Source organism: Pleurodeles waltl, chromosome 2_1, assembly GCF_031143425.1.
Source record: "Pleurodeles waltl isolate 20211129_DDA chromosome 2_1, aPleWal1.hap1.20221129, whole genome shotgun sequence".
NCBI classification, from domain to species: Eukaryota; Metazoa; Chordata; class Amphibia; order Caudata; family Salamandridae; genus Pleurodeles; species Pleurodeles waltl.
Genome location: NC_090438.1, coordinates 576887489 through 576914202, shown reverse-complemented (window position 1 = coordinate 576914202; position 26714 = coordinate 576887489). Strand labels below are relative to the sequence as shown.

The following is a 26714-nucleotide window of genomic DNA, read 5'->3' as shown; positions in this document are numbered from 1 at the left end:
CATCTGTTGAGAGGGAATCAGACAGGACTGTGGTTGATTTGTGACAACCCCCAAGTCCTGTAAGAGGTGGATTGTCCACGAGAGATGGGGAGTAACTGTCAGAGCCATCAGAATCATGTTGTTGAGATAGACTATCAACCTGATGCTTTTGGTGCGAAGACCTTCCACCACTGACATCATCAACTTGGTAAGGCACCATGGGGCTGACAAAAGAGTAAAGGGAAGAACCTTGTATTCGTAACATTGACCCTGCCAGAAGAATTGCACAAAGTGCCTGTTGGGGGGGGCAAAGATAGGTACTGAGAGATACGTATCCTTTAGATCAAATCAGACCAACCAGTTGCCTCCCTGAAGCAGATCACGAAGGAGGTGGATACCCTCCATCTTGAAGTGCCTGTATATTATCTAAGAATTGAAATTTGTGAGATTGAGCACCAAACAAGATCCTTCGCCCCTTTTGCTGATCGAGCAAATGGAGCTGGCAAAGCCCTTTGGATGGGGAGTGGAAAGACAGATTGCGTCCTTCTGGAGCAGATCTAGAATTTCATCTGTTATGAGCTTTTGATTGCGTAGGTAAAAATACAGCTCCTGAGGATGAGAAGTCTGAAGTGGGGAGCTGTAGAACTCCAGCTTGTACCCCCAAACAGACTCTAGGACCCAGGGATCCTGGGTCAGGAGCACCCAGTTGTGCACAAAATGCTGAATTCTTCCCCCAGTATCTCCTCTGAATAGGGTAAAATGCTCACCTGAATATTCTGAATCCTGGGAGCCTCTCTGTCAGTCTCTGTCATAGCCTCTCCAGAAGTGTTGACATCCTCCACGAGGACAGGTGGGGTAGAAGATCTAATCAGAGGGTTGATCTTGTCAGTTACTACAAGAGCGGTTGAAGGTCTCATGCTAGGAGCCCTGGTAGAAGTCTCGGCCTGATGAACGGGCCATAAATTGTCCGGCCCTACCAAAAGTATGTTGTGGAAAACTTTTTTCAAAGACAGATGTGCCTTGTCGAACATATTATACGTTGCACCAAATTTAGCCAAGTCTTAAACAAAAGAACATAAGAAAAGGAGAGCGTGCACCACAGCCCCAGACTCGGAAGACGCTAAATCATTCAGATTTTGATCAATGCACATCAAAATTGATCTCCGTCTTTCTGTAGACATCACCACAATGGCGTTACCTAACTGGCAGATGACATACTGTGCACAACCAATCAAGATGTCTGGGTCAACCTCTACACCAGACTCCTTGGACTGAAACTCAAGTTTTAAGATCTTTGTAAGTGGCCCTGAAATGTCCAATCATTTGTCCTCACAGGACAGCCACTCTTCGTCCAGTCCTTTCTTGGAATCTCTGGCCCATTTGTTCATGAAGTTTACCATTATGGGATTTATCTTGGGCATATCAGAAACTTTACCAGCCTGGTCTGGTCTGGGACATTCGGAGCAAAGCCTCACCCTGACCTCTTTATCAGAACCTTGCCTGAGATGAGATTGGATATAACTGGTGACCTCCGAAAGGGGAGTCCTATTGCTGGACCGGGGATGCACAATCTCCATTGGGTCAAAAATAAGAACCTTAGGAGGACGAGGCTGAGATCCGATCCACGATCCGAGCACTTTTTCTTGCTTGGCCTGGAGTGTCATCCTGATCATTGTCCAAGGAGTCATTGGAGGACTCAGAACCTATAGGGTCAGATAGTTTGAATGACTCATTAGAGGTTGTAGCTTGGGGCTGGGAGTGACTGTACCCATGTTCCTCTAGAATTGATGATGACAATTGTTCAACTGCATCAGAATGCAAACGTTTCCCCTTATACTTCCCTTTAGCCATGCCTTCAGATTGTTTGACAGGTTGAGACATTGGCTCCGATGAGGCAAAGAATGGTGGGAACCAGCCCTGCTGGCGAGCAAATCACTTGAAGTGCAAGGTCAGGGGTTCCAAGACCTTAGCCAAGGCCTTGTTAACAGATAACTGCATATTATTTTCTAGGGCTTCCACGAGATTGTCTTCAAATGAAGTTGCAAATTCCTGGTATTCCTCTATATCCTCCTCATAGAGGTCATATTAAGCCTTAGTGCTAGGCAAAACTGTATTTAACACCACTGAAAGCACAAACAATAGCTGAAAAGCTATAATCAAGGGGGAGTGTGGCCCCAGCAGGTTTAGATAGCTTAAAGAGTGGAGGTAGGTGCCTGCGCAACACTCTAGGCAGAGCCTATGCAAAATTTTACAACTCTGGATACTCTCTGATGTCCCAGGTCAATTGGGAGCCAAAGTGTTTGCACTGATGAAGAAACTATCCTATGAGAAAAACTTTTGGGTGAGAAGAAACGATTAAGAGCAGTGAAGTGCACTACCTGACACTGCCCAAGCCTCCTCGCCGCTGTTGGAATTAGCTCGGTGTCAGCGTGCATGCAGGAACGACCGAAGGACTAGAACACTGGGTCGCGGCCAATTCAAGATGGCAGCCGTGACCCGCTCCACACAGTGAGGTCCGTAAGGAAGCCACACTACCACAGAGGCCGAAGCGCTCCACCTTGAAACAAATGCACAATGATATAAACAATATGAAAACGGCGCCGACGAAGTGGTAACCTAGCAAGACTTCTGTGTTCCGTAAAGAATATAATTGCAGATCACAGATACAGAGAACAATAAAGAGGAGTACTTAACTGGCTGCTGAGCAGCAAAGAAAGAGAAGGTATTTTGATGTCACCAGGTTTTATAGGTGGAAATCCTCTATGTTTGGTGAAGTGATCAGGATGTTTTACTGGGAAATGTAGTTTTCAAAAAGTATCTCTTTTATTGGCTGCTGAGAAAAATAAAGTATAGAAAGAGAAGCATAATCGGAGCCTTTGGACCAGACATAGAATTAGTTACGCAGGCAACAAGTGGGTTAATTTTTGGGTGGCATCTCTTAATAAAGAGAGTCAAGGGGGAGAGTGGAAAGTAGATGACTGCCAGAAAGGTTTCTTTAATGTGTGCCCACTGAAAAAAATGAGTGCTTGACATGGTCTTCATTGTATTTTGTGTTAATTTATGTTATGTTCTAAAGTTCAAATTGAAGTATCTTCCACCAAATTTCAGCGTTTACCTGTGTAGGACACACAATAAATATTGATTTCAGGTTCCTGCAAAGAAACAGATTATTTAAGACTATTTTGCAGCCAGTGCAGTGTGTCAGCCTTTTCAGCCTCATTGACTAATTGTCAGTTGTCTGCAGCCAACACTTTCTCCGCAATGCAGTCTGTGAAACAAAAGGTAGTCACGGCGGAGGGAACAGTCAGTACCTTTTGTAGTATTTGAAACATCTCATATGTTCATGGTGTTTATTTATAGATCAACTGTATCTCATGTGTTTTGCATTGACGTGATGGATAATTGTGCCCTTTGGTGAATACTGTGCAGCTAGGAACTGTCACAAGAGTGGACTTGCAATTGTACCATAACGTTTGTGAAGAGGATTGGCTAGTGCGAACCTCGAGACCACACCTCGCGCGGCCTAAACACATGCCTGATAGATGTCAAGAGCAGATGGGGGAAAGGGTGGGGTTGGGGGAAACTGTTGTTTCTTTGAGTATTGAGTTTATACACCATCTTCTCACCAGACTACAAGTGTCTTTCATACACCAGTCCTTGGATGTTGCGCTACATTTTTCTTGTTTTCCACAAACTTCTTCTCATGAATCATACTTCCTGTCATCTGCATCTTTTGTGGTAAGAACCTTACTAATACTTGTCTAATGCAAAACAAACAATTGCTATTCACTACGCAACAAACAATAACTTCCAAAACGGCAACATCTGCAGCAAAAAAGAACAACATCTTGCACAATAGCTATTCAATGGGAAAACATGCCTTTCAAAATTCATGTATTTTCTATCTAACATGGCACCGTCAATTATGCTAAGCTTCGGACAATATTTTTTTTTCATGTTACAGGCCTTTCAATTTTGGGTATGGTTGCCTACTGCAAATTTTACATGTAACACATTTCAATTTTAAAAGTGAGTTTTACACATTCATTTTACTAAAATTTACTTTAGCAGTTTCCCTCCTCTGATAGTCGAAAACAAATCACAATTTCTTCATAAATGAATCTTTAGAGTGCATTCTCACTTTCTGTTCAGTCATCTTTTCCAATTTTCTATTGTTCATATTCTTTCAAATTCTTGTATTCTATATACATTTTCACCTCCACTTGTAATTCTTTTAGAATTTGTCTTTCTTTCTCCTTGTTAAATACCATCTGCATCCTCTATATAAAGCACATAAAGTTATCATACAAACACCTATAATTAGTACAGGTTGTAAAATGAGTCTAAAAGTCCTCCCCCTACTGTTGCAAACCAGTAACTAGTATCAGAAGCTCCTTTGCCTAAGTTTCCTGAAACACTAGAAGTTTCTATGGGTTCTAATTCAGGTTTCAGGTCAGAAATGCTCTTTTCGAATTCTTCTAGCTTTTTGCTCTCATCTGGGATATATGAAAAACAATTTTGAGCTTTCAACATCTTGCAGACTCTCCCTTTCTCTGCCAGCAAACAATCTAAAGCTAATCAATCTTGCAAAACCATTGATCTAATTCTGTGTTAAACCATTGATCTAATTCTGTGTTAACAGCCAGCAAAGCACCAGATATACTAGTGGCCAAAGTATCCACTACTGTTGATAACTGTCTAATGTTCGTCATTCAAAAGTACTCCTACAAGTGGTACTGTTGCTCCAAAAATGTCTCCAACTAATTGTGTCCCAGCATAAACACTAAGGCCCTAATTATGAGGCTGGCGGTCATTAGACCGCAAGCCGCACCATGGCGGTCTTACCGCTGCGGATCGGTGATAAAGACCGCCACATCACAAGTTGAGGGGTTTGGCAGAAGCCAAACCTCCACAACGCTGCCTGGCCCAAAGTGATGCGGCCGGCGGTGAACACCTCCAACCCGGTGGCAGGCCTCAGCCTGCCGGCCAGATTACAGGACTGCAGACCACCAGGCTTTCCGTGGTGGTCACACCCGTTCCTGTCACCAGCGCACACATGTCCCCACACCTCCATGCACCGGCCAAACACTTACAAACCCCCCACCCCTCCACATTCATCCATACACCCACACCCATACTCACACTGACATACACACACTCCCACTTAAACATTTGCAACCCCACCCGCCACGCACGCATACATTCACACACTCCCCTCTGCATACGTACATTTGCATACATGCACCCTCACTCACTTGCAGACTTGCACACATGCACTCACATTCGCAAACATACAAGCACTCATCACACATGCACCCAACACTCTCCCCCCTTTCACTTACTTTCACCATCAAGTAGGTCGCCTGGGAGGGGATGGGTCCTGGCGGTCTTACACCGCCAACACCACCGCGCCAGCAAGACTTCACCAAGCCGTAGTATGGCTTGTAATACGGCAGGCGGAATCTTGCTGCTGTGGCAGTGCTGGCGATGCAACTGCCTCATCAGGAGTCGGAAGTCCTCCAATTACTCCAAATATGGTGGTCAGCAGACCACCAGCACTGGCAGTCTGCTAGCCGATGCAGCTTCGGCTGTCTTTGCTAAAGACCACCAAAGTCATAATGAGGGCCTAAGTGTATGTCTATGTGATGGTGTCACTGTCAAGGCATCTATGCTATTTATAGGGTATATTTTTGGAAACAACAAAGATAAATGATAAACACCTTGCCAGTCAGCAGGTAAAGGAAAATAAGCATCTTGTCAACAAACAAAATAAATTCCAGAAATAACTGCTTCTTCTCCTGTTAAAATTTAAACAGGCCCTCCCAAAACTTCAAATTTGTGTTCACAATTACTAATCACAACGTACCCTTTCTCTAAATTGTTTTCCTCTTCTGTAAAAACATAATTTCCTGTATTTTATCATTGGTCTAATTTCAATTTTGGGTACACCATTTCCTTTTTGAGTCCATCTTGTTCTTTAGTCCCAATATTTTTGCAGAGCATCTTCCTTTTTATTTTTATTATGGGAAATCTGAGCTCTTCTCTCTTAAATGAATGTCTTTGCTAATGGTCTCATTAAACAGTTTAAATTATTTTTGTATGCCTTTACAATGTCTGTAACTGTGAATGATCTAAAGAAATGCCATGCAATTTCTTGTTCCTTCGTCTGTGGATGAGGATTCATTGTTTTCTGAAGTTGGACTTTTGAAAGAATCTTTTCATAGTTGGAAAAATAATATTCAAAGTGGTCCGTCTATAAAATAAGCTAAGCAAAATACTACTTGTTATTGCATATGATAGTTGGACATGGTGATAGGTCATCTCCTCTTTGGCGGAAGAAGGTAAATGAGTGCACAAATAACAGTCTTTAGCTTCCAAAGCGTGGGTGTATTCCTGAACTAATCTAGAATAAACATTAGTCAAAATAATCTTCAAATGAAGCTTTCAGTTTCATCTCATCTAATGTATGTGCAGTGGTTGTAGATGCTGGTGTAGACAGAGGTATCTGTGTCTCTGGTATGAAATTAATTCCAACTAAAAGCGTTATGATCACTATTACTATAACTATCAATGTAAAACCTAAAATGATTCTACATCTAGCTTTGGTTCTAAACAGGTTTATCTACAGTTGGACCTTGAGTAAGATATTGCAGCATGCAGATTCAATATTCCACTTTACTTGTTCAAAGAAGCAAAACTTTTGAAGATTGTCTTGTAATTATATAATTCAGCTTATGTATAATAATCTTTGTAAGTCATCCCTAGCCCTACTCCTTTTTTTTCTAAATGTGTTATCCCTACTCTTCTGCTGCAACCTTGACCCTAGATAATCTTCTTAATTCTTTTTTTAAATTTTTTCTTTTGTTGTTAATTGTTTATTTTCAGTTTCATTTAATTCAGTTTTTTTAAATGACTTTTAACCCCTTGGGTGCCTGGGACGTAACGGTTATGTCCTCGACAACAACCCTCGGATACCGAGGACGTAACCGTTACGTCCTGCACCAGACCCATGGGGGAGCACTAGCACTCCCCTCATGGACCTCCCATCCACCCCCCAGGGCAGGGATGGAAGGGGAATCGCTTCCCGACCCACCCCCAGTGGTCACCTCCACATGCTTCTAGCACGATCCGAGGAAAACTGATTAGTTTCCCCTCGGTACGGGAGCAGGGGAGGTCAAGGAGGCATGAAAAAGAAAGGAAAGAATTTTCCTTTCCTTTTCATGTCTCTCTGGCATTCCTGCAGCTTGATCGCTTAGCAATCGTGTTACAGGAATGCCCACCAGATACCAGGGATCTTTTTTTTTTTAATACATGGGGAGCGACCCCTTAGGCAAGGGTCGCTTCCCTGGGGGGGGGGCAAATTGTTTTTAGGCCATTTCTGCCCCACTTGGGGGCAGAGTGGCCTATATTAATTAGGGGGGCAGAAACCACTAGGCACGAGGAATTTTACAGATAGAGTGCAACCCCTTAGGCAAGGGTCGCTACCTTGGGAGCAATTTTATAAAATCTTCTTTTTGCATTTGTCACCTCAAGTGGGAAGGGTATGCCCAGATGTGGGTCCCATGCTCACTATGCCACCAGATTCAAGCTAGCCTGGCTGAAGAGGGGTGATACCCCAAAACCAGTCCCAGGATGCTTGTTTCTGGTCCAGGGAGGACCTGGTCTGGCAGTTTGGGCTGGACTGTTCCAAAACTGATTTGCATATGGCTGGGTCTAAACTGGAATGGCATGGTCAGCAAACAAACTGATGGATTAAACCCAGATCTGTGACTGGGGGTGAATGTTTGATTTGTTCTGCATTCCGTACATCAACTGTTCTTTTTGCAATTTTATTTTAGACCATTTCTGCTCCCTTTGGGGGCAGATCAGCCTATTTTAATTAGGCCGACCTGCTCCCAAAGGGAGGGGGGTGGGGGGCAGAAACCACTAGGCACCAGAGATTTTTTCTTCACAGATGGGGAGCAACCCCTTAGGCAAGGGTCACTCCCCTGGGGGCAATTTTATTTTAGGCCATTTCTGCCCACCTTGGGGGCAGATCAGCCTATTTTCGTAGGCCAATCAACATTAGACACCAAGGATTTCTTTTTGTGCCAATTTCACGCAAGGGGAGCGACCTCTTAGGCAAGGGTCTCTCCCCTGGGTGGCAAATTTATTTTCAGCCTGTTTTAACTAGGCCGATCTGCCCCCAAGGTGGCGGAAACCACTAGGCACCAGGGATTTTTTTTTTAATAGATGGGGAGCAACCCCTTAGGCAAGAGTCGCTCCCCTGGGGGTAAATTTATTTTAGGCTATTTCTATTAGGCTGATCTGCCCCCAGGTGGGGTAGAAACCACTTAGGCACCAGTGATTGGTGTGTGTGTTTTGTTTGAGGGGCAACCTCTTGGGCAAGGGTTGCTCCCCTTGGGGGCAGATCAGCCTATTTTCGTAATGGGGGCAGAGAGCCCGCCAGAGGGAAGATTTTTTTTAAAAAAAGAGGGTGGGGGTATGGACAAAGTTGTTCTGCCCACCGGTGGGCAGATGGGGAAAATACCCCCGATCTACTCCCCACTAGCCTAATAGATGCCAGGGAATTAAAAAAAAAATTGTGGGGTAGTGGCTATCAACCAGTATGGGCATGGTTATGCCCCACCCCAACTTAAGGGGGTAACAGTCTTTCAGCCCTCCTCCCACACACTAAAAGATCTTATCCCAATGGCAAGCAAGAGGACATTTGATTATTTTAGGTTTTGGTTTTACATTTGGGCCATGAGAGCTTGTCTAACGCTCAAAATCGTCCCACTTACAAAGGTGAGGGCTGCACTTTGTGGACTTTGGGACACTGCCATGTAGAAAAATCTACGAGACCTAGACACATCTGAAAAATAAACATCTGGGTGAGTCCAGGGTGATGTGCTTCACGTGCACCCGCACCATTTTCTTACCCACAATGCCCTGCAAACCTCCAACGTTGCTCGAAATCACACATTTTACCCACATTTTTGTGATGGAACCTTCCGGAATCTTCAGGAATCCACAAAAATCCTCCCACCGACCATTGCTGCATTTATACAGATAAAAATTCTGCCCCACATGTCTCCCTAAAAATGTTTTTTTTCAAACTGCCCTTTTGGTCCCACTTTGGTTCCCCCTCAATTTCTACATGTTTTTGGCTCTTCCCCATCACTGGCACTTGGCCCACCTACACAAGTGAGGTATCATTTTTATTGGGAGACTGAGAGGAACATTGGGTGGTAGGAAATTTGTGCTGGTGTGGTGATCCCACGCAGAAATGTGGGACAAATGTGATTTTTTAGCTAAATTTGAGGTTTTCTGAGGATTCTGGGTAAGAAAACACTGAGTGATCCACACAAGTAACGCCTCCCTGGATACCTCCTCAGGTGTCTAGTTTTCAGAAATGTCTGGGTTTGGTAGGTTTTCCTTGATGGCTGCTGAGCCCAGGGCCAAAAACGTAGGTGACTCACTCCCTCAATGGTTTGCAACAGATTCTGGGTAACAGAACATGGTGAGAGCCCCACAATTCACCCCATCCTGGATTCCCCCAGGCGTCTAGTTTTAAAAATGCGCAGATTTGGTAGGTTTCCCTATGAACCATATGAACCAGCTGAGTCAGAGGCCAAAATCCACAGCTAGGCACTTTCCAAAAAACACGTCAGATTTCAATGTAAAAATGTGATGTGTCCATGTTGCGTTTCCTGTAGCGGGCATTAGGTCTACCCACACAAGTGAGGTACCATTTTTGGGGGATCACAGAATCGAAGAACAAGGTTTATTGTCCCTTGTCTTTCTCTACATTTTTTCCTTCCAAATGTAAGACAGTGTGTAAAAAAGACATCTATTTGAGAAATGCCCTGTAATTCACATGCTAGTATTGGGGAACCCAGAATTCAGAGATGTGCAAATAACCACAGCTTCTCAACACCTTGTCTTGTGTCCATTTTGAAAATACAAAGGTTTCCTTGATACCTATTTTTCACTCTTTATATTTCACCGAATGAATTGCTGTATACCTGGTATACAATGAAAACAATTGCAAGATGCAGCGACTTTTTTGGCTCTAGGTACCTAGGATTCCTGATGAACCTACAAGCCCTATATATCCCTGCAACCAGAAGAGTCCAGCAAACGTAACAGTATATTGCTTTACAAAATCTGCCATAGCTGGAAAAAGTTATAGAAGACAACGTGGACAGAAAAGGCTCTTTTATTACCATTTCAATATTTTTTTTGTTTTAGCTGTTACTTTCTGTACGAAAACCTTGAAGGATCTACATAAATGACCCCTTGATGAATTCAGAATTCCGTCTACTTTTTTAAAATGTTTAGCTGTTTGGGATCTAGAATTGGTTTCACATCCATTTCTGTCACTAACTGGAAGGAGGCTGAAAGCAGAAACAATAGTAAAAATAGAGTATGTCCCAGTAAAATGCCAAAATTGTGTTGAAAAATGTGGGTTTTCTGATTCAAGTCTGCTTGTTCCTGAAAGCTGGGTGGATGGTGATTTGAGAATCACAAACCCTTTGTTGATGCCGTTTTCAGGGGAAAAAATTGCAAGCTTTCTTCTACAGCCCTTTTTCCCATTTAAAAAAAAAAACGAAATGTTAGCTGTATGTTGGCTAATTTCTTGGTCTCCTCCAGGAAAACCCACAAACTCTAGGTACCTCTAGAATCCCTAAGATGTTGGAAAAAAAAGGATGCAAATTTGGCGTGGGTAGCTTATGTGGGCAAATGTTTCTGAGGGCCTAAGCATGAACTGTCCCAAATAGCCAAAAAAAGGCCTGGCACGTGAGGGGGAAAGGCCTGGCAATGAAGGGGTTATGTACAGTTCAGCATTTGTTGTGGAAATTTGCTTTCAGTTGCAGGTTCAAATAATGTTTGTCAAATTCTCAGTTGTAAATATTTTTCAAATATTTCTTAATTATTCAATGCTGTCTGTCAGTGTGGCATATCATGGGTGCTCAAAATACTTGGCGCTCAATTCATCTGGACTTTGGTTTGAACATTTGACATACTTCCTGCATAATAAGTCCATTCAGGTGCTGAATACCTCTGACAAGGTTCTGTTGCTCTCTTAGATCTCATTGGTGTCTGTTGATCTTCTTCTGTCTCACTTACACTGCTAGATTCTGTTTCTTCGATAATGTTTGCAGTATGCATTGAAGTGACACACTTGGGGGCATATTTATGAGTCCCTTTTCATCACTCTTGGATCACCCAATGTTGTGCAAGACTGACACAAGTCCAAATTGAGATTTATGAAGCCATGCAAGGCCTCCTTCCATGGCCCTGAGAGCTTCATAATTCTCAAGTAAAGCAATGAGGCACAAATCACTACATTGCCTTACTCGGTCCCAAGGAGGCATTCCATGGGTGTTATGTGGGTGTTCCCACACAACATCCATGGGTTTTGATGCATTCCCTTATTTGCCAGAGTGATAGACCTAGAAATGTGCCAAAAACCTGTGCCTCCCCAGGGGTAACAGGGAAAATATCTTTATTCCTCTTTGTTTTTTTCCCCATTCTATGTGTGCTGCTTTCTGTGGCACACATAGTAAGAGGAAAAATCATTAGGGGATTGTTATTGTGCAGGAAGGTGACGCTTCTTGCACAAAAAAATCCTAAATGCAACAGAGGCAACCTTGAACCATGGTGCAAGGGTGCCAGCATTGGTACTAGGCAGCCGATTGTGCATCAACACTAAGGAAATGCCTCGTATTCCTGCCTTTTCCCTGTGACATTGCGCACCAAGGTGACTCGCTGTACTGCACCACTTGCTCACAGATATGGTACCTGATCCTTTTTGTCTCCTATTACTTTGCCATTCCGATCTCCATATGTGTCTTTATATTCCCACACTGTCTCTAAATCTGGATCATTTAAGTCCTCTCGTGTTACTCTAACAGTCTCTTTATTCTGAGCTCTCGATTCTTCTTCTCCAATAGATGTTTCCGTACCACTTTTGCAATATTTTTTGAATTTGTACTGATGTGAGCTCTTGCTGTTCTTCACCCTTCTCTTGTTCTTCAGGATGGGCTGTTACAGGTACTCCCTGACATGGCTCAGGAACACTATTTCTTCATATGGACACCTTACTGTTTGAGTGTGTGACACATGAACCCAGTTAGGTATCCCACTAGCACATTTGATAGCAGTGTTTGTGATTAGGATAACTTGGTAGGGGCCTTTCCATCTTGGATCCAAACAAGATTTTGGACTTGTTGATGCCTTCCTAATAAATTTACAGGACTTGAATCACGTATAACAAATTGATTACCTTTGTTAGACGTGGCCCTTTCTGCAGGGTCATCCACAAACCTTTGCCTTCTGACCTCCTGTCTTGCTGACTTTAGGACACTGGGCACTTTACCACTGCTGACCAGTGCTAAAGTGGATGTGCTTTTTCTCTAAAACATGATAACGTTGGGTTATCCTAAATTGGCATATTTAGTTCACTTATGAGTCCCTAGTAAAGTACACTACCTGTGCACAGAGCCTGTAAATTAAATGCTGCTAGTGGGCTTGCAGCACTCATTATGCCACCCACTTCAGTAGCCCTTCAAACATGGGTGAGACCTGCCATTGCAGAACTTGTGAGTGCAGTTTTAAAACTGCCATTTCAACCTGGCAAGTTAACCCTCTTGCCAGGCCAAACCTTTTTTTTAAATATATTTGTCACCACTACAGTAGACCCCGGATAGCCCCAAGGCCAGAGTGAAGTGTATTTAAAAGGTAGGACATGTACTTTTTAGTTTTATATATCCAGGTAGCGAGAAACTCATAAATTTGCTTTTCACTACTGTAAAGCCTATCTCTTCCATAGGTTAACATCGGGGTTACCTTGTTTCATTTTATTGGTGCAATTTCCAATTGGGAAAAGATGGGACACCCAAGAATGTTGTCTCTGGAATCACAATAAAAAATCACAACTTATGACGAAGTTGTATTTTAAATTGTACTTCTGAAGCTGCTACTTTTAGAAAGTTGGCATTTTCTTTCCTTAAATCATCTAGTGCATTCTGCCTGTCTCTGAATACATGTCTGGATTGGTGACAGCTGGGCTTTTCTGTGTTCTGTCCAGACAGCCACACATATAGGGAGCTTGGATGTGACTGATGGACCATCAACATCCTGCTGGCCCATCCTGGATAGGATCGAAGGGAAGAGCTGCCAATTACACCTGAATGGGCTGTGTCCTGAGCCCACACCAAGGGCTTCATAATCCCCTGTAGTGTGCCTGGAGCCAGGGCAGGCATGGCACCAAGTTTGTGCACTTCTAAGACCTCTCTTTGTACTCTCCCCCACTTCAAGAGGCACCACTGAGTATAAGAACTGAACTTTTGACCCCACCAAGTCAGTACACTTTTGGACCTGAGGACATTCTGCAAGGAAGAAAGACTTCTGTGCAGCTAAAGGGACTGTCACTTTGCTGGACTTTGCTGGACTCCTGCTCTGTTGTGCCTGCCCTGTTGTCTGGTGCCCTCATTGCCTGAGAGTGCGAAGGACTGGACCTGCATCTCTATATCCCCAGAACTAAAGTGACTCCAGGGTCGTGTTGGCCTGCTTCCTGTTCTGAAGTCTCAGGGACATCAAAGATTTCACTCCATCCTGAAACAGCACCTGGAATTTGCTTGCTACAAGCCTGGACCTGCCAAGTAGTGCAAATCCAGTCCTGAGTCCTTGTAAGTGGGTATAAAGTGTTGCAACTGTAAAATCCACACATTGCTATTGTTGCACCGGTCGGAACCCACCCACCCTTCCTCGACGCTGATGCATCTCCACCGAGGACAAAGACATCGCATTGCTGGCTCCAGGGCTCGATGCCGATGCATCGCCTTCATCGCAAAGGGTTCACTGATGCAACACTGCTCGACTACATTGCATCAACAGCTGCGTTATTCGGTGACAACAGATATCTGACTGTGCAGATTGGATCTGAGGCATTTCCTGCATCCAAAGGGATCAACAGCAATGCGTTGCCTCCTCTGCTTCTCACATCAGGTCTTCATCATCGATGCATCCCCCATCCACAAGGTACTTTTTCAGCGGGACAAGGTTGGTCCCTGTATCGTACCTGCAGTCTACTGTGGTTGGCTTGACTTTTCAGATTTGACCTGGTCTAGCACAACCAGATAGGCCCGGTTGGTGCTGTATGCTTCTAAGCACTACATTTGCAGATAATCTTTAAAAATTCATATCTCAGCTTCTACTGACTGAATATTTGTAATTTGGTCTTGTTTTGTCTGTTAAATTAACCTCTATTCTTCTTATCTAGTGCAGATAATTTTTCTGTAGTGTTTTCACTGTTTTACTCTTTTAAGTGTTGTACAAAAACTTTACACATTGCTTCTTAAGTTAAGCCTGCCTGCTCAGTGCCAAGCTACCAGTGGGTGAGCACATGGTAATTTAGGGGGTGTATCTGACTTACCCTGACTAGGATTGTGGTTCTTGCTTAGACAGGGTACATACCTCTGCCAAACAGAAACACAATTTGTAACAATCTTCCTCAAGTGAACCTATTTTCACAGGCATCTTCTCTGAAACAAGATTAGTTATTTGTGTGTTCGTAACACCTACAACCTGGATCTTCTTTCCCAAGAGGGGTACCTCTGGGACTTCTGTTGTTCCAACAGTGGAACAGGTAGCTCTGGTGTCGACAATAAATGACACTTGGAGGCCATAAACTTCTCCTTATACAAATGGTCCACTTCGGTCTGCCTCTAAGACTGCATTAAGTACACAATCTTTCTCCCACTTCAGGCACCATCATTGGGAATTAGCTAAATCAAAACTCTAATTCTACAACATGGTGAACTGTTGAAATGGATTCTAGTTTCAAAATGGATTTGGATTTGCTCTTGGTACTTGATTCATATTAAACCTAGTATTTCCCATATTTTGCGGGGCCATTGGAGCTTGCAGAACCTGCATCATGGGAACTTGTGACTGTATTGGCATTTGTATTCGTTGGACAGGTACCATGACTGGAACATTCTTTATTTGTGTCTGATTTACTCCATGCACTTAGCTATTACCACTTACTCTATTTGGATTCTATCTACACTCCCTCTTCCAATGCTGGCGCTTGTTACAATAATGACAAGTAGTTGATCTCTTCAACGCTGCAATATTTATCCCAAAATTCGGATCAATCGGAACACCTCTACCCTGTGAAACACAAACTCCTCTATGAGCAACCTGACCTCCAGCTCTGAAAACCAATGCCTTGCATTTCACTAGTCTTTTCTCCAAATGATTGATTCTAAAAATTGTTTTGAGCCATTTTTTTGGTGCAAGCTTAAACTTCTCCTTAAGTCTCTTCTGCTTTATTTCTTGCTCATCACTATAGCTTTTTGTATACCTGAAGAGCTCATCTAAAGGTTTTGTCTGCCAGCAAATCACATTCTGTTATATGTTCATATTGATCTCTAATAGTAACCTAAGAATGAACTGTGACACAAAACTCCCTGTATGACTCTTCCCTGGATTTTCTTGGCCACTGTTTTATTTAAACACCTTTAACAATTGTTCATAGTAAGCATGCACTGATTCTTTCACTTCCTCTGTTGCTCTGTCAATTTTCAGTCAATCAAGATCTCTTAGTGGAACTTTTCCCTTCAGAAAAGTGATCAACTCATTATACTTAGTCAACACCACAGGTGTGCACGAGTATGCACAGCTCTCAGAGGTTGAGAACATGGCAATTGCACAGCTTTTTTACACTCAGCCCATAAATCACTTGGTATTATAATATCAAAAAGGTATTCAAGTCTCTCCACAAAACCTTTGAAGTTTTAACAAATCAGTCAACTTGTGTATACCATTGTGCAGGATTCTCTTTCAATTTCAGACAATTATTTGTAATGTTGTGATCACCGCTACTCCATGGCAGATGAACGTATCTTTCATTTAGTATCTCGCTCATAGGAAAGGTCAAAGCTTCATCTTCATCTGGGGCTGCTGGTGGAGGCTTACTAATTACTTCTGCTGCAGCTGATTGTTTTTTTTTCTTTTCACGTTTCTTTGTCCATTTACTCACTAATCTGTCAATGTCACTCCATTTGTGATGCATTTTAACAATTCCGCTAAGTATAACCTCATCCCTGAAGATCTCATACTCACAATAGCTTTACCATCTAATTTTACCCTGAAGCTTCTCTGTAATTGAAGACTCTGAAATATCTACCTCATACTTTCCTGACAATTCAGTTTATCATGTGTAGCCGCTGCATGCCTTGTAATTTATTTACTCAAAAAATCAATTTGATTTCCTGATAATTATCCAAATGTGAAATATCTGAACATGCTCTAACAATTTCCTCTAATTCCACCTTCAATTTTGGGACAGCTAAGGGTCTCTCCCGTCTTTGACTAGTAGATGGTATTCCTGCACCTTTTGTCCTCTTATTGTTTGATGTTTCTTCAAAACATAGGAGAAAAATCTCATCCTCAAATGGTCCTGTCTCTCCTTGCACAACTGGTGTCTTAAAGACAATTCTCCTCCCTTCTCTCAATGATTGAACATTTTGTGTTGGTTTCCAAGCGACAATCTGTGAATTCTGCAATGTTGGGATGAACCCTGTTGCAGCTACTCCTCCTACAGTATCTTGAGTAATAGCATTTGAGATAATGTTTATTGATGGTGTCGCAATAGGTACTGTCAATATTCATGTTGATGCAACTTGGCACACTAGCACATCAACAGTCACAACTGAAGCAATAACACCTGGAGTTTTTACAGTACGACCCACCTCCACAGGTGCAGGGGAAGTACTTTACATGGTCTCTCAATCTGAATAGCATTCAGAACAACAAGAGCTGTAGCCTCTGTAGCTCTAAATGTGGTATCACTATCAGCATTAGTTATAGGGGCCACATATGGTGGTGGATGGGAAGCCAATAAAGTATTCAAAATGTGATCCCCTGAATAACTATCAGTGGCTGCCTTCTTTGCAGCTTCCTCATCATCATTTCCCTGTTTCTGATTATTTTAGTCTTCTCTGTAGCTATAACTGGGTGCATTCTACCTCCCCCAACTATACATTTTCTCCACCCATGCTGTCCTTTGGACCATTCAGCATCTGTGTAATTTCTCACACCTCTTTTCACCCTACTCTGATATTTTTCTTTCTCCTTAACATGTGCTGCTTTTTTCCAAGATTGTAATGCTTGTGTGGATCTATGAATTTCTCCCTCAAGTGTTATTATAATCTTCAAATCAAATGTACCATATTGTGGAAATTTAAAAGGACCCTCATTTTCGGTGATCTTGCACCAGTGACAAAGCCACAAACGTATGTTGCCCTACATTTGTTGCCACATAAATGAGCTTGTGTAACTTCTGGTGGCACTTCTCCACCCTTCTGAACTGGCACTCTTACACCACCCCATAAAAAATGTAATGGATTAAAAAAATGTAACACTAACTGCACAATAATTCAATTCAAAATTTAATGTTTTGATTCAGTTTTTAAGTCCTTTCCTTCAACCTATTACTGTTTATTTCTTGAGAACTCATCAACCAATCTCAGCACTGCTTTTGACACCAATTGTTCAATCCCAGCGCGGGACACTTTGACGCAACTCCTCACTCCTTGCAACATTATCAATTATTAAATCTTTTGTTCAGTCAAGAGAGTTATTGTGAGTTAAAGAATTTTATTTTCAGATTGTTTTCTTATTCATCTTTTATTAAAGTATTATTCTCCAAGTATCATCATTAAAACTTCATATAAACCATCAATTGATATTTGATAATAATGTGTATTAATATATTAGTCAATACAATAAAAGTGTGTCCCATAAATAAACTCCCTATTCTAAACTAAATCAAAGTTAAATTCGAGAAGGAAAAGGTGCCAGCTCAGATACCCATGAAAAGTTCTGATTAAAGAAATCAAAGCTTAATCATGACGCTTTTGCATATTAAGCTGGAAAGCATGCTCAGCTAAAATATCAGCAGCCCAAGAAAGAAGCTAAGACCTCTCATAAAGAGAAGTGTAAGAAAACGCAACGAGGAGTCTTCTCTCAGAGAGCCGGTTAAAGGAATCTGGAATGATATGCTGCTGTCAGTCTAAGAAACTAGAATGGGTCTGGACTCTGACCTAAAGAATGAATAAGGAACTGGCCCAACTAGTCTGGGAACACGCACTAATATAAATACACAAAGTAGAAACATGCTTTTCTTTCTCCTTCATGTTAACCAATAATGTTTTAGCACATTTCTGGGAGCAGGTTTACTCCCCTTCTTCTCACCAGAATACAAATGTCTTTCATACATGAGTCGTTGAATAATGCAGTATATCATTCTTGTTTTCTGCAAACTGCTTCCCATGAATCATCCTTCCTGTCATCTGCATCTTTTGCACTGGGACCCTCATATCAGTCATCTAATAGAACGAAAGTGTCTATTTACCAGCTAACAAACAATAACTTCAGAAACAGCAACATCTGCAGCAAAAAAGAATACCATCTTGCACTACAGCTATTCAATGTGAAAGCAGGCCTTTCAATAGTAATATATTTTCTATTTAACAGGGCACCATCAATTATTCTAAGCTTAGGACAATATTTCCTTTTGGTGTTACAGGCCTTTAACATTTAAGTATGATGTATTACTACAAATTTTATGTTTAGCACATTTCATTTTTAAACGTGAGTTTTGCACATCATTTCATTAAAGTTTTTTGTTAGCAACTAAAATTTAACAGTTCACTTTAGCAGGAGTAATAGCGGTGAGGGGGCCTTAAAAAGAATGAGGTATTAGAGGGGGCGACTGGTGTGGAGTTTATGATTTCAAAGGGGTAGTTTAATGCACTGAGGGGAACCTGGAATATCCTAGTAGGACAGCAAGAGGCTGCACACTTCGTACACAGCCACTGGCAGGCCCTCATGGAGCGGCACCTGCAGCATGTGCTGCTTCTGTTTAAGGCAGACCACATCACAGAGGTGTTAAGGGCACTCCACCTTAATCACACCAACCACCGAGACCAAGGATGGTCTCAGAAAGACGGGTAGTAACATACTGTTTTAACTTTTTTGGTTGCTCTTAAGGCGTCTGTCTGTGTTACCACTAACCTGTTATCAGCACAGAGCTTGCATTTAAAAGGCTGTCTCTTCCCTCTAACCCATGGGGGTGTTTATCTCTTGAATGCCTACCAGAAAAAAGGTCTGACAATCAGGGACTGAACAGTATTTTGCATTTCACTGTCACACATAATACTATCAGCCAATCCTCACTTTTCGGGCCCCAGCATGTTGCATTGTGAAGCTTGTAATGTTGATTGTAACACTTTCATTTTGGGCTCTAACCCTAGAATGCAAAATGCTGTTGGGTAAAATGACAGAACTGGATGAAGGTGTTATACGTGGCAAACAGTCATTGACAGCTATGTTTTAAAATGTTTCTAAATTATTAATAGAGTTATTAACAATTATTAAAAAATTATTAACATAATTTCATACAACTTTCCAGTTTCAGCGTGCAGGTGGCACAGATTCCCCCAAACCTCAAGAGCCGTCTAACTTAAATTCCACAAAATGAACAGGCCACTGAATGCTAGAGCTTACTCCTGAATATAAATTCTATGCCTTGAAATTGACCTTCATCTTTCACTCAAATTCTGGTGGTGTGTGTGTGTAAAACACAAATACATGTCAATAATAGAGACAGTGTGAAGTAATCTGAGCATAATCTTGCTTCCCCTTGCAGAATGTCGACAAGTGGTCCTTTGATGTGTTTGCACTGAATGACGCCAGCGGAGAACATGCACTGAAGTTCATTTTCTACGAACTGCTCACGCGCTACGATCTAATCAACCGCTTCAAGGTAAGTGAATTTCAAATATGGGGCATGTCTATCTTATTGACACACAGAGTTTAGGAAAGGCATGTATATTGCATCAGGAATCACGACTGTGTGTTTGTTAATAATAATGTTGGCATTGAATTGTATTTTGTGAAAAAATACTCCAACTTGCTCAAAACAGATAATGAAAGTATATTTCTAATCTTCATTTCCCTCATTAATTGACATTTTATGTTGTCGCTTTCACTACTTTCTCGCTACTTTTGCACGCGTAAAAACAATGCTGTTCTCTTCTGTTTCTGTAGAAATATTTCACAATTCTCTTTTATGCGCTATGATGTAACCGTTAAACACAATGGGCCTTATGGAAACATAGACATTTGCCTTTAACCCAAAGAGCATGGGCAGAGGTAGACATCCCCGCCAGGCTGTATGACATCATCTGCTCGAGAAGAAAGTTCGAGAAGTAAATTATTAGTTGTTGTAGAGGGCCGGCTAGAGGACTGAAAACTGAGGTGTGTGTGGGGGGGGGGGGGGGGGGGGGGGGCGGGGTGGACTGTGGCGCGTCTAATCATTTTATGTCAGCCATAACCTCTAGTCTGACAGCTGCAGATTGGAAAAACTAGAGGACATCAAGGTCAAATTTTAGAAGTACCATGAAACGAGAGCAGTGAATTATAATTGTTCAGTTGGGAGGGGGTTTGGGCCTGTGGAGCTGTTTTGAAATGCTTCAGATGGAACAAACCGATACTTCGATTAATGATTTGATCATGGATCACTTAATGTTTTATGCATGCAGAATAAGAGAAAAAAACCCTGACGTAAAAATGGGATTTAATTCATTTTAGAAACAATACATAGGAAAAAATAGTTCTAGAATATGTAATTCGCAGTACAGTAATTTGGGCATTTAATTGTGACGTTGTAAAGGCAGCTATTCAATAGATTGATTATTTTTTGTACTGGAGCACATTGTTTTAAAGGAAAGCGGTGCAAACAGATTACCAAAGGAACAAATTCATAAACCAACATGGAAACTTGCAAATCGGTACACTCTAGAGAAACGAGCCAACTAGTCCGATTATGTTAATGCAGAAGCAGGCAGAAATGTTATAGGTGACTCGCGTGACTGGCCTAAAAAAGTTTAGGCGAGTTTCACAAATTAGTCTTAATTTACACTAGGCGAATAGGGAGGTTGGGGCATTTTAGTGACTCAAAGTAGAAACGTGTGTTTTGGGGTATAGAAATACATTATTCAGTAGTATTGTCAAGTGGTTCTCAAAGGGTATGACGTTTTGTATAAATGCAACTGCAATACATTACTGAAGTTATTGTAACCCTTCATTCAGAAGACAGATACAATGATCAATTGGTGTTATCGGCATTTGTAATACTTAATCAATTTCTGACATAAATCAGCTGAATAGCAAGATATCCATGGACTCACATGGGACTCGAACTTAGAATTTAAAAGTATTTGAATCCTACGAATCTTTAACCGTGAGCTGGTGGCCTGGGCCAATCATGTTAGTCAAACTCTTCTAGGATTTTGAGCCCTGAAAAACATTGGAAAGTTTTTATAAACGGAATATTCGGCAACTTGGACGTCATTGTAAGCCTTTTTTCCCCATTACTCAAGACTATTCAGCTAGCTTTTTGATATAGAAGCCCAATACTGGAATATTTCGACAATACGCTACTCACTTGGTTCATCGGGACAAACATACATTGACACTCATTTCTAGTGCAAAAGGTCATTTATTTAGGACAGGATTTTACATAAACAACAACAACTTAGAACTGTATGAAATCCCTCTCGCCCAACTTTCAACTTAAAAGCTTCCTCATGCCCATCCTTCTTTTCTAATAGCTTTCTTCCAATCCCCTCCCCTAGACACTCCCCTCTTCCTTCCATGCCCTCCTTGTTTGTAAACAAACCTCTCCCCATTCTGATCCTTCACCTCCTTTTTCCCCCTGGAAGGGGGGAACAAGCCCGCATCTGGCTCTCCCCCCTCCCCCATTTCCTGCCAACTCTTATGCACCGCACCTGTCCTAACTGACGTCAAACCTAAACCTACCTACCTAATCACGCCTTCCCTTGACAAACCCTCCCCTGCTGCCTACCTTCTATGCAGGGTGGGTGGGTGGTCCAAAACTTCCTCCCTGTAATGGTCGGCCTGGAAAGAGGCCGACCCCACCCCTCTACCCCCTTTTAACCCATCCCTAAAGCCCACCCCCACTTACCTGTCCACCAATCCAGGCGCACCCGCGCCACTTCCTGTCGTCCCGAAAAGACCCGCGGAGAGACTAGAGCGAGTCTCTCTCTCCGCGGGCCCCCCCATCGGGACAAACATACATTGACACTCATTTCTAGTGCAAAAGGTCATTTATTTAGGACAGGATTTTACATAAACAACAACAACTTAGAAATGTATGAAATCCCTCTCGCCCAACTTTCAACTTAAAAGCTTCCTCATGCCCATCCTTCTTTTCTAATAGCTTTCTTCCAATCCCCTCCCCTAGACACTCCCCTCTTCCTTCCATGCCCTCCTTGTTTGTAAACAAACCTCTCCCCATTCTGATCCTTCACCTCCTTTTTCCCCCTGGAAGGGGGGAACAAGCCCGCATCTGGCTCTCCCCCCTCCCCCATTTCCTGCCACCCAGAAAAACCCATGTGGCGTTTTTCTGCCCCACCCGGCAAATCTCCGTTTGCCCCCTGATTGCTACTCATTTCTTAAACCACAGGTTCTCCCCGCATAACTTCTCTAGCATCGGCCTCAAAACCCATCAAATAATACGCATTTCCCAATTGCGATAAATGTACTCCATCATCTCTGAACACTGTCCCCTCATGTTCCGTAATATCCTCGTGCCTCCGCACCTTAATCCCTTGGGCCCAGCAAAATACCCTCATTGCCCTATTCAACTTTTTCCGAGCCCGCTCAATGGCTCCATGATTGAGTGCCCCTCTCCATACCCGCCTGGGTATAAACTCTGTCCATACCAGACATGTCCCGCACAGGTTTTGCTTCAATAGCACCAAATCTTTTTGCATAAATTGTATAAATATGAGCCCTGGTTGCCTCACCAAACCATTTTCACCCAAGTGTATCAGCAACAAATCCGGGCATCCCCACTGCGGCAAATTCCCTGTGATAAACTGGGAGTAAACTCCCCCACCTAATTCCGCTCTTTCCCCACCAACGCACTTCGTGGTGTCTGCTGGGCAGTCCCCATTGATCTGCCGTAGATCTGTTTTTCAGCGAATTTTGCTGCCCCCATGTACGAATGAATGGCCGACCAGCCAAGTCACTGTCTTATCGTTCCTCGGTCCGGCCACACACCCTGTAAAGGAAAAAACACTATAACAACTGTGATGTACTTCTAAACCCCCCCCCAACCTGGGTTTCATTATGGCCTAACATAGCGCTCGCAGCATCTGGATTTCGTCTACCTATTGCTTCAATCTTAGCCCAATCTCATCCTAAATGAGCTGCTGCTGTTATTGCCCCGATCCTAAAGGAGTGCGTTCCAAAATCCCCTACTTGCCGACCAGTCCCTTAATGCATGCAGATCTCCCTCTCCTTCACGCCGCACTCTTTGCCTAATGCCGAACAATTCTGATACCCTAAATACCCCAAAAACATCCAGACCATGCACAAACTGAAGAGTGCTACTTCGTGTTCGTCCGTGCAGCATACTGGCAAAACATGCACAAATTCTTTCAGTATCCCAAAATAATGGGCTCTCTTGCCTTACTTCCCTCCCCGGCCCTAAACCTGCCCCATCCTTTCAACATCTTCCCAATAATCATCCCGAGCCGGATCCATACCCAAAAAAAAAAAAAAAAGGGGGGGGGCCCATAAAATGAAAAACCTGCTAATTTCCTGCCTATCGTGGCCGGGGATAGCCCTTCCTTGATCAAAAACAGCGTGAACCGCAAGGCCCGTGCTTCCAAACCCTCAGGTCCCTGAGCCCAGAAATTGCCCCTAAAACTCTGCAAAAGATTGAAAACCCCAACCATGCCAGACTGTAACTTCGTTGCGTATAGACTGCTAGAGACATCACCACCAGACCCCGAGATCCTCAAACCCCCCACTCCCAAATGTCTGCCGGGACCGTAGTCTTGGTCTGCTCCGCTCCTGGCGCCAGGTCGCGAAACGCCGCTACTGTGAATGAAATAGTGAATCTGCAATCTCGTTGTATACCCCGGGTATGTGCAGCTTTAAATATAACATTAAGAGATAAACCTTGCCGTATAAATTGATGCAACAAACGCAAAACTCATACATTTCTGTGACATGGACAGTCCGAGTCTTCTACAAAAAGTACGTCCTCCCCTCACTACTCTACACGCAAAATTGAGATAGCCTAGTAATTTCTGTGCCATCCGTAACTCCATTTTGTGCATAGTTCGCCCATCTGCTAGGCATTCTAGAATTTCCTTCCTTTTGATGCTGGCCATCCTGCCCCATTAATTCCGCATCTAGCTCTATGCCCAAGAAAGTCATGATTGACAGCAGTCCCTCAGTCTTTTCCGGTGGCCAGTCGAAGAATGTACCCGCTCTTCTCCCAAATGCTACCTCCTTGTCTATTTTGTCGCGTATTACATGCGGCTGTTCTTTTGCAGACCGCAAATTTCTGCCCATCGCCTCTGCCGAGGACCTTGATAACCTACCCTGAAAACTTTCACGAAAAACCCATTCCAAATGTCTGGCCCTATTCTTGTCCGGGTACCTGTGCAGCCATGGCAACCAGACTTCTAATCTAACTGGCGTAGGCCCCTTTTGGCGCAGGAGCACCTTGTGATCCTCTTCCTCTTGTCGCCCTCCATTGCTCAGCTGGGCTGTTGAGGGAAAAACATTGTATGACTGGATGACGACCCCCGCACTTGGAGCAGTCATGTTTGAAACTGCACTGAGCCCTTGAACAGAAACCCTTGTTGAAATTCCAACAGGCCCCTGAGTTAACCGCCTGCGTTTTTGTAGTATTTTCCGCCCCTCCCAAGGCGGGGCGCGCCTGAAAGGGCTTATATGTTACCGGCAATCCGCTCGCCGTATGGGTGGATGCCGCTGCCTGTGCTGATGCCATCCATTGCATCCATAGCTCCGGATCTACGTCCCCCCATGGTTTCTCGGGGTTGATGCTCACTCGTGCCCTAAACTCCTCGTCATAACTTAGCCATGCAAAACCCCCAAAATGCATCTGAGCCTTTCTAATGATATCCATGTATTTGAAGAGCGCGATGGCCCGGTCTGGGTATTTTTCGCAGTATATACTGGCGAAAATCAAAAATGCGGACGTCCAATTGTCCATGGTAATGGGAACCCTAGGCCTGCGTGCTAACTCCCACTCCTCCTCCTTGGAGCCTTCCTTGGCCTGTATGTCCCTATGTAATAGTTTGAAAACATCCACATATTCGTGCTTCCATATTCTTGCCTTGGTTTTTCCCGCAACATGTGACCCTAAAGGCATGGCCAAACCCATGTACGGAAGGCGCTTCTTGTGCGCTCCCCCTTCTTTATCCTCTGCGTTCTTGCCCTCCCCTGTGGACGGGCTAACCGCCGTTGTAGTACTGGTGGATGCAGTCTCTTTGTCCTTGTTTATGTCGCCCTTCTGTGCTACGACCTCCCCTGAGTTGTCTAATACTGACCCATCTCCCACGCCTATTGATTTGCTTGTGCGCGTCACCTTGTTAGTTGCTCCCCCGTCACCCCAGACTGACCACCATCTCCCCTTACCTCCAATTGTTTCGTCGACATAACGCGGTGTACGCCGTGTCATTCCGCCGCGTGACCTTGTTAGCCTTGTACTTGGCGGCCCTACGTCCATGATGTCATCCTGAAACAGAAAAGCAGAGGCAGGGTTGCGCCGCACTTGCGCCCCCACCCCCCCCCCTTTCTTAACCCCGCTCACATCCTCATCACGCCATTGTCCATCTTCCCCCTCTCCTTCCTCCTCGTCATAAACCAAATCCAACTCATCTTCCTCTTCCCCACCTCTTTTGTTTTCCATATATGCTTGAGATTTGTTTGCCGGTGGTTCTGTTGTGTTTTGACCCACATGGCGTCCGCCAACCTGCTGATGTCCCCGTTCCTGCGGTGTAGAGAAGGCCGCCGTAGACCCCTCTATTGCTTCGTTCCAACGCACTAGGGCCGTACTGCGCCCCGTTGGTGCCACCGTTCTCTTGTCAACCTCCAACGTTGACATTGTGCTGCCTCTCCCCTTGTGGCTGCCTGAACCACCGGGGCTTTCCAAGCCAACCTGCCCCTCGGCCGCACCAGCCTCCTGAAACCTACCCTCTCCTGCCTGTGGTATCCAAACCCAGGTACCCTCGCTAACCCCTGCTGTCTGAGCCCCCTTCTTGTCCGTGACCTCTCTGACCTTTTTGCTACCCTCGTGACGCCTCCCTGGCTCCTCCCTGTCCTTGCATAATTGCGTCCATCTGGCCTCAGTTTCTGCCACGGCCCTGCGCTGTTCGCGGATCCTGGCATCTAAGTCCCCTGTTTCTAACTGGTCCCACTTTGCCTGGGGGGCAGGTCCCTGTAGCCCCCCCGCCGTAACCTCCTCCCTGGCCTGCTTAGATAACTTCGCCTGGCGTTTGGTTGGGTTGGCCCGACCCGCCCCAGCCCTGGGTCTCCCCAAGTATTTACCTCTTTTCTTGGCTGGTGGCCCGTGGCCCACGTGTACGGTATTCCCGCTCTTAGGGCGTGACAAGTCCAATGGGGACTGCATCCCACTGGGCCCTGGCGCTGGCTGTTCAGTCCCGTCCCCTTGTTGCCCCAGGTCTCGCCCTACCATGTCATCCCCTGCCCTGCCTGTGGACCCCCCGTGTGCCGGGCCTGCTCCTGTGTCGCCTGCGCCCGGGCCCTGAGTGCACTGAGTCTCCCCCCCAAACATTAGCGGGCTCAACACTCTGGGGGTCTCTGGCCGT

At 43.9% G+C, this 26714-nt stretch overlaps 1 protein-coding gene across 11 annotated transcripts in view; it reads left to right on the top strand.

The window, feature by feature from the left end:
* The window catches only part of PDE1C (phosphodiesterase 1C), a 1966671-nt gene that overhangs the window by 1508738 nt on the left and 431219 nt on the right, over positions 1-26714 (top strand). For all 11 annotated transcript variants that reach the window (XM_069215191.1, XM_069215280.1, XM_069215225.1 and 8 more), the window contains one exon: positions 19685-19801. In XM_069215191.1, coding sequence (XP_069071292.1) covers positions 19685-19801 — 117 coding nt within the window. The remainder of the gene's footprint in view (positions 1-19684; positions 19802-26714) is intronic.